Source organism: Chiloscyllium punctatum, chromosome 28 (genome assembly GCF_047496795.1).
Source record: "Chiloscyllium punctatum isolate Juve2018m chromosome 28, sChiPun1.3, whole genome shotgun sequence".
Taxonomy (NCBI): Eukaryota; Metazoa; Chordata; class Chondrichthyes; order Orectolobiformes; family Hemiscylliidae; genus Chiloscyllium; species Chiloscyllium punctatum.
Window position 1 is genome coordinate 13,290,799 of NC_092766.1, and position 14,591 is coordinate 13,305,389.

The 14,591-nt window shown below is 51.6% G+C and overlaps 2 protein-coding genes across 3 annotated transcripts in view; one reads left to right on the top strand and one right to left on the bottom strand.

Moving 5' to 3' along the window:
* LOC140453868 (ammonium transporter Rh type B-A-like) overlaps positions 1-7,745 on the top strand; it is a 154,618-nt gene extending 146,873 nt beyond the window's left edge. Inside the window, exons 4-5 of the mRNA XM_072548729.1 lie at positions 5,441-5,588; positions 7,546-7,745. Of these exons, the coding sequence (XP_072404830.1) occupies positions 5,441-5,588; positions 7,546-7,745 (348 nt within the window). The remainder of the gene's footprint in view (positions 1-5,440; positions 5,589-7,545) is intronic.
* The window catches only part of mettl25b (methyltransferase like 25B), a 378,445-nt gene that overhangs the window by 322,501 nt on the left and 41,353 nt on the right, over positions 1-14,591 (bottom strand). The gene's annotated exons all lie outside the window — the stretch shown is intronic.

Sequence of the window (14,591 nt, forward strand, 5' to 3'; positions counted from 1 at the left end):
ACTCTCCATTATAACACTCTCTCTCTCTCTGTGTCACACTGCCCCTCAGTGTGAGACTCTCCGTTATAACACTCTCTCTCTCTCTCTGTGTCACACTGCCCCTCAGTGTGAGACTCTCCGTTATAACACTCTCTATCTCTCTCTGTGTCACACTGCCCCTCAGTGTGAGACTCTCCGTTATAACACTCTCTCTCTCTCTCTCTGTGTCACACTGCCCCTCAGTGTGAGACTCTCCGTTATAACACTCTCTCTCTCTCTCTGTCACACTGCCCCTCAGTGTGAGACTCTCCATTATAACACTCTCTCTCTCTCTGTGTCACACTGCCCCTCAGTGTGAGACTCTCCGTTATAACACTCTCTCTCTCTCTCTCTGTGTCACACTGCCCCTCCGTGTGAGACTCTCCGTTATAATACACTCTCTCTCTCTCTCTCTCTGTGTCACACTGCCCCTCTGTGTGAGACTCTCCGTTATAACACACTCTCTCTCACTCTCTCTCTGTCACACTGCCCCTCAGTGTGAGACTCTCCGTTATAACACACTCTCTCTCTCTCTGTGTCACACTGCCCCTCAGTGTGAGACTCTCCGTTATAACACACTCTCTCTCTCTCTCTCTGGCGCACTGACCCTCAGTGTGAGACTCTCCTTTATAACACACTCTCTCTCTCACTCTCTCTGTGTCACACTGCCCCTCGGTGTGAGACTCTCCGTTACAACACACTCTCTCTCTCTGTGTCACACTGACCCTCAGTTTGAGACTCTCCGTTATAACACACTCTCTCTCTCTCTGTCACACTGCCCCTCAATGTGAGACTCTCCGTTATAACACACTCTCTCTCTCTGTGTCACACTGCCCCTCGGTGTGAGACTCTCCGTTATAACACACTCTCTCTCTCTGTGTCACACTGACCCTCAGTGTGAGACTCTCCGTTATAACACACTCTCTCTCTCTCTGTCACACTGCCCCTCAGTGTGAGACTCTCCGTTATAACACTCTCTCTCTCTCTGTGTCACACTGCCCCTCAGTGTGAGACTTTCTGTTATAACACACTCTCTCTCTCTCTCTGTCACACTGCCCCTCGGTGTGAGACTCTCCGTTATAACACTCTCTCTCTCTCTCTGTCACACTGCCCCTCGGTGTGAGACTCTCCGTTATAACACTCTCTCTCTCTCTCTCTCTCTGTCACACTGCCCCTCGGTGTGAGACTCTCCGTTATAACACACTCTCTCTCTCTCTGTGTGTCACACTGACCCTCAGTGTGAGACTCTCCGTTATAACACTCTCTCTCTCTCTCTCTCTCTCTGTGTCACACTGCCCCTCAGTGTGAGACCCTCCGTTATAACACTCTCTCTCTCTCTCTCTCTCTCTGTGTCACACTGACCCTCAGTGTGAGACTCTCCGTTATAACACACTCTCTCTCTCTCTGTGTCACACTGCCCCTCAGTGTGAGACTCTCCGTTATAACACACTCTCTCTCTCTCTCTCTCTGTGTCACACTGCCCCTCAGTGTGAGACTCTCCGTTATAACACACTCTCTCTCACTCTCTCTCTGTCACACTGCCCCTCAGTGTGAGACTCTCCGTTAAAACACACTCTCTCTCTCTCTCTCTGTCACACTGCCCCTCAGTGTGAGACTCTCCGTTATAACACACTCTCTCTCTCTCTGTGTCACACTGCCCCTCGGTGTGAGACTCTCCGTTATAACAAACGCTCTCTCTCTCTCTCTGTGTCATACTGCCCCTCAGTGTGAGACTCTCCGTTATAACACTCTCTCTCTCTCACTCTCTCTGTGTCACACTGCCCCTCGGTGTGAGACTCTCCGTTATAACACACTCTCTCTCTCTGTGTCACACTGACCCTCAGTGTGAGACTCTCCGTTATAACACACTCTCTCTCTCTCTCTCTGTCACACTGCCCCTCAGTGTGAGACTCTCCGTTATAACACTCTCTCTCTCTCTCTCTCTGTCACACTGCCCCTCGGTGTGAGACTCTCCGTTATAACACACTCTCTCTCTCTGTGTCACACTGATCCTCAGTGTGAGACTCTCCGTTATAACACACTCTCTCTCTCTCTGTCACACTGCCCCTCAGTGTGAGACTCTCCGTTATAACACTCTCTCTCTCGCTCTGTCACACTGCCCCTCAGTGTGAGACTCTCCGTTATAACACTCTCTCTCTCTCTCTGTCACACTGACCCTCAGTGTGAGACTCTCCGTTATAACACACTCTCTCTCTCTCTCTCTCTGTGTCACACTGCCCCTCAGCGTGAGACTCTCCGTTATAACACACTCTCTCTCTCTCTCTGTCACACTGCCCCTCGGTGTGAGACTCTCCGTTATAACACACTCTCTCTCTCTCTGTCACACTGCCCCTCAGTGTGAGACTCTCCGTTATAACACTCTCTCTCTCTCTCTGTCACACTGCCCCTCAGTGTGAGACTCTCTGTTATAACACTCTCTCTCTCTCTCTCTCTCTGTCACACTGCCCCTCAGTGTGAGACTCTCTGTTATAACACACTCTCTCTCTCTCTCTGTCACACTGCCCCTCGGTGTGAGACTCTCCGTTATAACACTCTCTCTCTCTCTCTGTCACACTGCCCCTCAGTGTGAGACTCTCCGTTATAACACACTCTCTCTCTCTCTGTGTGTCACACTGCCCCTCAGTGTGAGACTCTCCGTTACAACACACTCTCTCTCTCTGTCACACTGACCCTCAGTGTGAGACTCTCCGTTATAACACTCTCTCTCTCTCTCTGTGTCACACTGCCCCTCAGTGTGAGACTCTCCGTTATAATACACTCTCTCTCTCTCTCTCTCTGTGTCACACTGCCCCTCTGTGTGAGACTCTCCGTTATAACACACTCTCTCTCACTCTCTCTCTGTCACACTGCCCCTCAGTGTGAGACTCTCCGTTATAACACACTCTCTCTCTCTCTGTGTCACACTGCCCCTCAGTGTGAGACTCTCCGTTATAACACACTCTCTCTCTCTCTCTCTGGCGCACTGACCCTCAGTGTGAGACTCTCCTTTATAACACACTCTCTCTCTCACTCTCTCTGTGTCACACTGCCCCTCGGTGTGAGACTCTCCGTTACAACACACTCTCTCTCTCTGTGTCACACTGACCCTCAGTTTGAGACTCTCCGTTATAACACACTCTCTCTCTCTCTGTCACACTGCCCCTCAATGTGAGACTCTCCGTTATAACACACTCTCTCTCTCTGTGTCACACTGCCCCTCGGTGTGAGACTCTCCGTTATAACACACTCTCTCTCTCTGTGTCACACTGACCCTCAGTGTGAGACTCTCCGTTATAACACACTCTCTCTCTCTCTGTCACACTGCCCCTCAGTGTGAGACTCTCCGTTATAACACTCTCTCTCTCTCTGTGTCACACTGCCCCTCAGTGTGAGACTTTCTGTTATAACACACTCTCTCTCTCTCTCTGTCACACTGCCCCTCGGTGTGAGACTCTCCGTTATAACACTCTCTCTCTCTCTCTGTCACACTGCCCCTCGGTGTGAGACTCTCCGTTATAACACTCTCTCTCTCTCTCTCTCTCTGTCACACTACCCCTCGGTGTGAGACTCTCCGTTATAACACACTCTCTGTCTCTCTGTGTGTCACACTGACCCTCAGTGTGAGACTCTCCGTTATAACACTCTCTCTCTCTCTCTCTCTCTCTGTGTCACACTGACCCTCAGTGTGAGACTCTCCGTTATAACACACTCTCTCTCTCTCTGTGTCACACTGCCCCTCAGTGTGAGACTCTCCGTTATAACACACTCTCTCTCTCTCTCTCTCTGTGTCACACTGCCCCTCAGTGTGAGACTCTCCGTTATAACACACTCTCTCTCACTCTCTCTCTGTCACACTGCCCCTCAGTGTGAGACTCTCCGTTAAAACACACTCTCTCTCTCTCTGTGTCACACTGCCCCTCAGTGTGAGACTATCCGTTATAACGCACTCTCTCTCTCTCTCTCTGTCACACTGCCCCTCAGTGTGAGACTCTCCGTTATAACACACTCTCTCTCTCTCTGTGTCACACTGCCCCTCGGTGTGAGACTCTCTGTTATAACAAACGCTCTCTCTCTCTCTCTGTGTCATACTGCCCCTCAGTGTGAGACTCTCCGTTTTCACACTCTCTCTCTCTCACTCTCTCTGTGTCACACTGCCCCTCGGTGTGAGACTCTCCGTTATAACACACTCTCTCTCTCTGTGTCACACTGACCCTCAGTGTGAGACTCTCCGTTATAACACACTCTCTCTCTCTCTCTGTCACACTGCCCCTCAGTGTGAGACTCTCCGTTATAACACTCTCTCTCTCTCTCTCTCTCTCTCTGTCACACTGCCCTTCGGTGTGAGACTCTCCGTTATAACACACTCTCTCTCTCTGTGTCACACTGATCCTCAGTGTGAGACTCTCCGTTATAACACACTCTCTCTCTCTCTGTCACACTGCCCCTCAGTGTGAGACTCTCCGTTATAACACTCTCTCTCTCGCTCTGTCACACTGCCCCTCAGTGTGAGACTCTCCGTTATAACACTCTCTCTCTCTCTCTGTCACACTGACCCTCAGTGTGAGACTCTCCGTTATAACACACTCTCTCTCTCTCTCTCTCTCTGTGTCACACTGCCCCTCAGCGTGAGACTCTCCGTTATAACACACTCTCTCTCTCTCTCTGTCACACTGCCCCTCGGTGTGAGACTCTCCGTTATAACACACTCTCTCTCTCTCTGTCACACTGCCCCTCAGTATGAGACTCTCCGTTATAACACTCTCTCTCTCTCTCTGTCACACTGCCCCTCAGTGTGAGACTCTCTGTTATAACACTCTCTCTCTCTCTCTCTCTCTGTCACACTGCCCCTCAGTGTGAGACTCTCTGTTATAACACACTCTCTCTCTCTCTCTGTCACACTGCCCCTCGGTGTGAGACTCTCCGTTATAACACTCTCTCTCTCTCTCTGTCACACTGCCCCTCGGTGTGAGACTCTCCGTTATAACACACTCTCTCTCTCTGTGTGTCACACTGCCCCTCAGTGTGAGACTCTCCGTTACAACACACTCTCTCTCTCTCTGTCACACTGACCCTCAGTGTGAGACTCTCCGTTATAACACTCTCTCTCTCTCTCTCTGTGTCACACTGCCCCTCAGTGTGAGACTCTCATTTATAACACACTCTCTCTCTCTCTGTGTCACACTGCCCCTCAGTGTGAGACTCTCCGTTATAACACACTCTCTCTCTCTCTCTGTCACACTGACCCTCAGTGTGAGACTCACTCTCTCTCCCTCCCTGTGCCCCAGTGCTCCTCAGTGTGAGTCTGTCTAACCCACTCTCTCTTTTGCAGATGTGGGTGTGACCTTCCAAGCTGCAGTGTGGCGGGTTGTTATAGCGTGAGCCTCAGGGTGGATCTGATCCATCTGTCTGTGATTATTCCCAGATTAAAGACGCCGGGGGATCGATGACCATCCACACCTTTGGTGCTTACTTTGGGCTGACCGTTGCCCGAGTGCTGTATCGGCCTCATTTGGACAGGAGCCGAGAGCGGGAGGGCTCCGTCTACCACTCTGACATCTTCGCCATGATCGGTGAGTGGAGCATCGACAGCTCTCGGAGACCGAGTGACCCCTCCAACCTGGGCACCCAAAACCCTGCCCATGTACGGCGCGGGCACATTCCCCCACCGCCCCCAGCACCCGAACTCGCTGTGATTCTGGTTCAGCCGACCGTCTGGCTGTTCACAGCCTCTGCACGTGTCCTGCGTTAATGTGGAATCCTGGAGCCTGTTCTTCACTTGGATGGCCGTTTGGAGGTAGACGAGACTCATTGTTGGGATCTGCTGCACATTCCTGCCATCAAGTGACCAGGATCAACACATGCACTTTGCTGAGATTTCAAATAGATAGACCTGTACATACAAACGGCGTGTCACACTCAAGCACCACCCAGTCGTGCAGCTGTCTCTGTGTGACTGACTGACTGACCCCTCGACAGTGCGGCCCTGTCTCTGTGTGACGGACTGACCCCTCGATAGTGCGGCCCTGTCCCTGTGTGACTGACTGACTGACCCCTCGATAGTGCGGCCCTGTCCCTGTGTGACTGACTGACTGACCCCTCGATAGTGCGGCCCTGTCTCTGTGTGACTGACTGACCCCTCGATAGTGCGGCCCTGTCTCTGTGTGACTGACTGACTGACCCCTCGATAGTGCGGCCCTGTCTCTGTGTGACTGACTGACTGACCCCTCGATAGTGCGGCCCTGTCCCTGTGTGACTGACTGACCCGTCGATAGTGCGGCCCTGTCTCTGTGTGACTGACTGACTGACCCCTCGATAGTGCGGCCCTGTCACTGTGTGACTGACTGACCCCTCGATAGTGCGGCCCTGTCTCTGTGTGACTGACTGACTGACCCCTCGATAGTGCGGCCCTGTCTCTGTGTGACTGACTGACCCCTCGATAGTGCGGCCCTGTCTCTGTGAGACTGACTGACTGACCCCTCGATAGTGCGGCCCTGTCCCTGTGTGACTGACTGACCCCTCGATAGTGCGGCCCTGTCCCTGTGTGACTGACTGACTGACCCCTCGATAGTGCGGCCCTGTCTCTGTGTGACTGACTGACTGACCCCTCGATAGTGCGGCCCTGTCTCTGTGTGACTGACTGACTGACCCCTCGATAGTGCGGCCCTGGCACTGTGGGACTGACTGACTGACCCCTCGATAGTGCGGCCCTGTCTCTGTGTGACTGACTGACCCCTCGATAGTGCGGCCCTGTCCCTGTGTGACTGACTGACTGACCGCTCGATAGTGCGGCCCTGTCTCTGTGTGACTGACTGACTGACCCCTCGATAGTGCGGCCCTGTCTCTGTGTGACTGACTGACTGACCCCTCGATAGTGCGGCCCTGTCTCTATGTGACTGACTGATTGACCCCTCGATAGTGCGGCCCTGTCTCTGTGTGACTGACTGACTGACCCCTCGATAGAGCGGCCCTGTCCCTGTGTGACTGACTGACTGACCCCTCGATAGTGCGGCCCTGTCTCTGTGTGACTGACTGACTGACCCCTCGATAGTGTGGCCCTGTCTCTATGTGACTGACTGACCCCTCGATAGTGCGGCCCTGTCCCTGTGTGACTGACTGACCCCTCGATAGTGCGGCCCTGTCCCTGTGTGACTGACTGACTGACCCCTCGATAGTGTGGCCCTGTCTCTATGTGACTGACTGACTGACCCCTCGATAGTGCGGCCCTGTCTCTGTGTGACTGACTGACTGACCCCTCGATAGTGCGGCCCTGTCCCTGTGTGACTGACTGACTGATCCCTCGATAGTGTGGCCCTGTCTCTGTGTGACTGACTGACTGACCCCTCGATAGTGCGACCCTGTCTCTGTGTGACTGACTGACTGACCCCTCGATAGTGCGGCCCTGTCCCTGTGTGACTGACTGACCCCTCGGTAGTGCGGCCCTTGCTCTGACTGACTGCCCCCTGGATAGTCTGATTGTATAGAGACCCTCCTGTCCTTCTGCTGCTGAGTTTCCCCTCTTTCCCACAGGTACACTTTACCTTTGGATGTTCTGGCCCAGTTTTAACTCAGCTGTAACCAATCTTGGCAGTGCCCAGCATCGAACCGCTCTCAACACCTACTACTCCCTGGCCGCCTGCACCCTTGCCACCTTCGCCATTTCAAGTCTTGTTAACCAGGAGGGCAAGTTGGACATGGTATGTACCCTGTTACACTGCCCCTCGGTGTGAGACTCTCCGTTATAACACACTCTCTCTCTCTCTCTGTGTCACACTGCCCCTCAGTGTGAGACTCTCCGTTATAACACTCTCTCTCTCTCTCTGTGTCACACTGACCCTCAGTGTGAGACTCTCCGTTATAACACACTCTCTCTCTCTCTCTCTCTGTGTCACACTGACCCTCAGTGTGAGACTCTCCGTTATAACACACTCTCTCTCTCTCTGTCACACTGCCCCTCAGTGTGAGACTCTCCGTTATAACACACTCTCCCTCTCTCTGTCACACTGCCCCTCAGTGTGAGACTCTCCGTTATAACACACTCTCTCTCTCTCTGTGTCACACTGCCCCTCAGTGTGAGACTCTCCGTTATAACACACTCTCTCTCTCTCTCTCTGTGTCACACTGCCCCTCGGTGTGAGACTCTCCGTTATAACACACTCTCCCTCTCTCTGTCACACTGCCCCTCAGTGTGAGACTCTCCGTTATAACACACTCTCTATCTCTCTGTGTCACACTGCCCCTCAGTGTGAGACTCTCCGTTATAACACACTCTCTCTCTCTCTCTCTCTGTCACACTGCCCCTCAGTGTGAGACTCTCCGTTATAACACACTCTCTCTCTCTCTGTCACACTGCCCCTCAGTGTGAGACTCTCCATTATAACACTCTCTCTCTCTCTCTGTGTCACACTGCCCCTCGGTGTGAGACTCTCCGTTATAACACACTCTCTCTCTCTCTCTCTGTGTCACACTGACCCTCAGTGTGAGACCCTCCGTTATAACACACTCTCTCTCTGTGTCACACTGCCCCTCAGTGTGAGACTCTCTGTTATAACACACTCTCTTTCTCTCTCTGTCACACTGCCCCTCGGTGTGAGACTCTCCGTTATAACACACTCTCTTTCTCTCTCTGTCACACTGCCCCTCGGTGTGAGACTCTCCGTTATAACACACTCTCTCTCTCTCTGTGTCACACTGACCCTCAGTGTGACACTCTCCGTTATAACACACTCTCTCTCTCTCTCTCTCTCTCTGTCACACTGCCCCTCAGTGTGAGACTCTCCATTATAACACACTCTCTCTCTCTCTGTGTCACACTGCCCCTCAGTGTGAGACTCTCCGTTATAACACACTCTCTCTCTCTCTCTGTGTCACACTGCCCCTCAGTGTGAGACTCTCCGTTATAACACACTCTCTCTCTCTCTCTCTCTCTCTGTGTCACACTGCCCCTCAGTGTGAGACTCTCCGTTATAACACACTCTCTTTCTCTCTCTGTCACACTGCCCCTCGGTGTGAGACTCTCCGTTATAACACACTCTCTCTCTCTCTGTGTCACACTGACCCTCAGTGTGAGACTCTCCGTTATAACACACTCTCTCTCTCTCTCTGTCACACTGCCCCTCGGTGTGAGACTCTCCGTTATAACACACTCTCTCTCTCTCTCTGTCACACTGACCCTCAGTGTGAGACTCTCCGTTATAACACTCTCTCTCTCTGTGTCACACTGCCCCTCAGTGTGAGACTCTCCGTTATAACACACTCTCTCTCTCTCTCTCTCTGTCACACTGCCCCTCAGTGTGAGACTCTCCGTTATAACACACTCTCTCTCTCTCTCTGTGTCACACTGACCCTCAATGTGAGACTCTCCATTATAACACTCTCTCTCTCTCTCTCTCTCTGTGTCACACTGCCCCTCGGTGTGAGACTCTCCGTTATAACACACTCTCTCTCTCTCTCTGTCACACTGCCCCTCAGTGTGCGACTCACCGTTATAACACTCTCTCTCTCTCTCTGTGTCACACTGACCCTCAGTGTGAGACTCTCCGTTATAACACACACTCTCTCTCTCTGTCACACTGCCCCTCAGTGTGAGACTCTCCGTTATAACACACTCTCTCTCTCTCTGTCACACTGCCCCTCAGTGTGAGACTCTCCGTTATAACACACTCTCTCTCTCTCTGTGTCACACTGTCCCTGAGTGTGAGACTCTCCGTTATAACACACTTTCTCTCTCTCTCTCTGTCACACTGCCCCTCAGTGTGAGACTCTCCGTTATAACACTCTCTCTCTCTGTGTCACACGGCCCCTCAGTGTGAGACTCTCCGTTATAACACACACTCTCTCTCTCTCTGTCACACTGCCCCTCAGTGTGAGACTCTCCGTTATAACACACTCTCTCTCTCTCTGTCACACTGCCCCTCAGTGTGAGACTCTCCGTTATAACACACTCTCTCTCTCTCTGTGTCACACTGCCCCTCAGTGTGAGACTCTCCGTTATAACACACTCTCTCTCTCTCTCTCTCTCTCTGTGTCACACTGCCCCTCAGTGTGAGACTCTCCGTTATAACACATTCTCTCTCTCTCTCTGTGTCACACTGCCCCTCAGTGTGAGACTCTCCGTTATAACACACTCTCTCTCTCTCTGTCACACTGACCCTCAGTGTGAGACTCTCCGTTATAACACACTCCCTCTCTCTCTGTGTCACACTGCCCCTCAGTGTGAGACTCTCCGTTATAACACTCTCTCTCTCTCTGTGTCACACTGCCCCTCAGTGTGAGACTCTCCGTTATAACACACTCTCTCTCTCTCTGTGTCACATTGCCCCTCAGTGTGAGACTCTCTGTTATAACACTCTCTCTCTCTCTGTGTCACACTGCCCCTCAGTGTGAGACTCTCCGTAATAACACTCTCTCTCTCTCTGGGACACATTGCCCCTCAGTGTGAGACTCTCTGTTATAACACTCTCTCTCTCTCTCTCTCTGTGTCACACTGCCCCTCAGTGTGAGACTCTCCGTTATAACACTCTCTCTCTCTCTGTGTCACACTGCCCCTCAGTGTGAGACTCTCCGTTATAACACTCTCTCTCTCTCTGTGTCACATTTCCCCTCAGTGTGAGACTCTCCGTTATAACACACACTCTCTCTCTCTGTGTCACACTGCCCCTCAGTGTGAGACTCTCCGTTATAACACACTCTCTCTCTCTCTGTCACATTGACCCTCAGTGTGAGACTCTCCGTTATAACACACACTCTCTCTCTCTGTGTCACACTGCCCCTCAGTGTGAGACTCTCCGTTATAACACACTCTCTCTCTCTCTGTCTCTGTGTCACACTGCCCCTCAGTGTGAGACTCTCCGTTATAACACACTCTCTCTCTCTCTCTCTGTGTCACACTGACCCTCAGTGTGAGACTCTCCGTTATAACACTCTCTCTCTCTCTGTGTCACATTGCCCCTCAGTGTGAGACTCTCCGTTATAACACACTCTCTCTCTCTCTCTCTGTGTCACACTGACCCTCAGTGTGATACTCTCCGTTATAACACTCTCTCTCTCTCTGTGTCACATTGCCCCTCACTGTGAGACTCTCCGTTATAACACACTCTCTCTCTCTCTCTCTCTGTGTCACACTGACCCTCAGTGTGATACTCTCCGTTATAACACTCTCTCTCTCTCTGTGTCACACTGCCCCTCAGTGTGAGACTCTCCGTTATAACACTCTCTCTCTCTCTGTGTCACATTGCCCCTCACTGTGAGACTCTCCGTTATAACACACTCTCTCTCTCTCTCTCTCTCTGTGTCACACTGACCCTCAGTGTGATACTCTCCGTTATAACACTCTCTCTCTCTCTCTCTGTCACACTGACCTTCAGTGTGAGACTCTCCGTTATAACACACTCTCGCTCTCTCGGTGTCACACTGCCCCTCAGTGTGAGACTCTCCGTTATAACACACTCTCTCTCTCTCTGTCACACTGCCCCTCAGTGTGAGACTCTCCGTTATAACACACTCTCTCTCTCTCTCTCTGTCACACTGCCCCTCAGTGTGAGACTCTCCGTTATAACACACTCTCTCTCTCTCTCTCTCTCTGTGTCACACTGCCCCTCAGTGTGAGACTCTCCGTTATAACACACTCTCTCTCTCTCTCTCTGTCTCACTGACCCTCAGTGTGAGACTCTCCGTTATAACACTCTCTCTCTCTCTCTGTGTCACACTGACCCTCGGTGTGAGACCCTCCGTTATAACACTCTCTCTCTCTCTCTCTGTCACACTGCCCCTCAGTGTGAGACTCTCTATTATAACACACTCTCTCTCTCTCTGTGTCACACTGCCCCTCAGTGTGAGACTCTCCGTTATAACACACTCTCTCTCTCTCTCTGTGTCACACTGACCCTCAGTGTGAGACTTTCCGTTATAACACACTCTCTCTCTCTGTGTCACATTGACCCTCAGTGTGAGACTCTCCGTTATAACACACTCTCTCTCTCTCTCTGTCACACTGCCCCTCAGTGTGAGACTCTCCGTTATAACACACTCTCTCTCTCTCTGTCTCTGTGTCACACTGCCCCTCAGTGTGAGACTCTCCGTTATAACACACACTCTCTCTCTCTCTCTGTGTCACACTGCCCCTCAGTGTGAGACTCTCCGTTATAACACTCTCTCTCTCTCTGTGTCACATTGCCCCTCAGTGTGAGACTCTCCGTGATAACACACTCTCTCTCTCTGTGTCACATTGACCCTCAGTGTGAGACTGTCCGTTATAACACACACTCTCTCTCTCTGTTTCACACTGCCCCTCAGTGTGAGACTCTCCGTTATAACACACTCTCTCTCTCTCTGTCTCTGTGTCACACTGCCCCTCAGTGTGAGACTTTCCGTTATAACACACTCTCTCTCTCTCTCTCTGTGTCACACTGACCCTCAGTGTGAGACTCTCCGTTATAACACTCTCTCTCTCTCTCTCTCTGTGTCACACTGGCCCTCAGTGTGAGACTCTCCGTTATAACACACTCTCTCTCTCTCTCTCTCTGTGTCACACTGACCCTCAGTGTGATACTCTCCGTTATAACACACTCTCTCTCTCTCTCTCTGTCACACTGACCTTCAGTGTGAGACTCTCCGTTATAACACACTCTCGCTCTCTCTGTGTCACACTGACCCTCAGTGTGAGACTCTCCGTTATAACACTCTCTCTCTCTGTCACACTGCCCCTCAGTGTGAGACTCTCCGTTATAACACACTGTCACTCTCTCTCTCTCTCTGTCACACTGCCCCTCAGTGTGAGACTCTCCGTTATAACACTCTCTCTCTCTGTGTCACACTGACCCTCAGTGTGAGACTCTCCGTTATAACACTCTCTCTCTCTCTCTCTCTGTGTCACACTGCCCCTCAGTGTGAGACTCTCCGTTATAACACACTCTCTGTCTCTCTCTCTGTGTCACACTGCCCCTCGGTGTGAGACTCTCCGTTATAACACACTCTCTCTCTCTGTGTCACACTGACCCTCAGTGTGAGACTCTCCGTTATAACACACTCTCTCTCTCTCTGTCACACTGCCCCTCAGTGTGAGACTCTCCGTTATAACACTCTCTCTCTCTCTGTGTCACACTGCCCCTCAGTGTGAGACTCTCCGTTATAACACTCTCTCTCTCTCTCTGTCTCTGTGTCACACTGCCCCTCAGTGTGAGACTCTCCGTTATAACACACACTCTCTCTCTCTCTGTGTCACACTGCCCCTCAGTGTGAGACTCTCCGTTATAACACTCTCTCTCTCTCTGTGTCACATTGCCCCTCAGTGTGAGACTCTCCGTGATAACACACTCTCTCTCTCTGTGTCACATTGACCCTCAGTGTGAGACTGTCCGTTATAACACACACTCTCTCTCTCTGTTTCACACTGCCCCTCAGTGTGAGACTCTCCGTTATAACACACTCTCTCTCTCTCTGTCTCTGTGTCACACTGCCCCTCAGTGTGAGACTTTCCGTTATAACACACTCTCTCTCTCTCTCTCTGTGTCACACTGACCCTCAGTGTGAGACTCTCCGTTATAACACTCTCTCTCTCTCTCTCTCTCTGTGTCACACTGGCCCTCAGTGTGAGACTCTCCGTTATAACACACTCTCTCTCTCTCTCTCTCTGTGTCACACTGACCCTCAGTGTGATACTCTCCGTTATAACACACTCTCTCTCTCTCTCTCTGTCACACTGACCTTCAGTGTGAGACTCTCCGTTATAACACACTCTCGCTCTCTCGGTGTCACACTGCCCCTCAGTGTGAGACTCTCCGTTATAAAACACTCTCTCTCTCTCTGGCTCTGTGTCACACTGCCCCTCAGTGTGAGACTCTCCGTTATAACACACTCTCTCTCTCTCTGTGTCACACTGCCCCTCAGTGTGAGACTCTCCGTTATAACACTCTCTCTCTCTCTCTGTGTCACACTGCCCCTCAGTGTGAGACTCTCCGTTATAACACACTGTCACTCTCTCTCTCTCTCTGTCACACTGCCCCTCAGTGTGAGACTCTCCGTTATAACACTCTCTCTCTCTGTGTCACACTGACCCTCAGTGTGAGACTCTCCGTTATAACACTCTCTCTCTCTCTCTCTCTCTGTGTCACACTGCCCCTCAGTGTGAGACTCTCCGTTATAACACACTCTCTGTCTCTCTCTCTGTGTCACACTGCCCCTCGGTGTGAGACTCTCCGTTATAACACACTCTCTCTCTCTGTGTCACACTGACCCTCAGTGTGAGACTCTCCGTTATAACACACTCTCTCTCTCTCTGTGTCACACTGCCCCTCAGTGTGAGACTCTCCGTTATAACACTCTCTCTCTCTCTCTGTCTGTGTCACACTGCCCCTCAGTGTGAGACTCTCCGTTATAACACTCTCTCTCTCTCTCTGTCTGTGTCACACTGCCCCTCAGTGTGAGACTCTCTGTTATAACACACTCTCTCTCTCTGTGTCACACTGCCCCTCAGTGTGAGACTCTCCGTTAAAACACACTCTCTCTCTCTCTCTCTCTGTGTCACACTGCCCCTCAGTGTGAGACTCTCCGTTATAACACTCTCTCTCTCTCTGTGT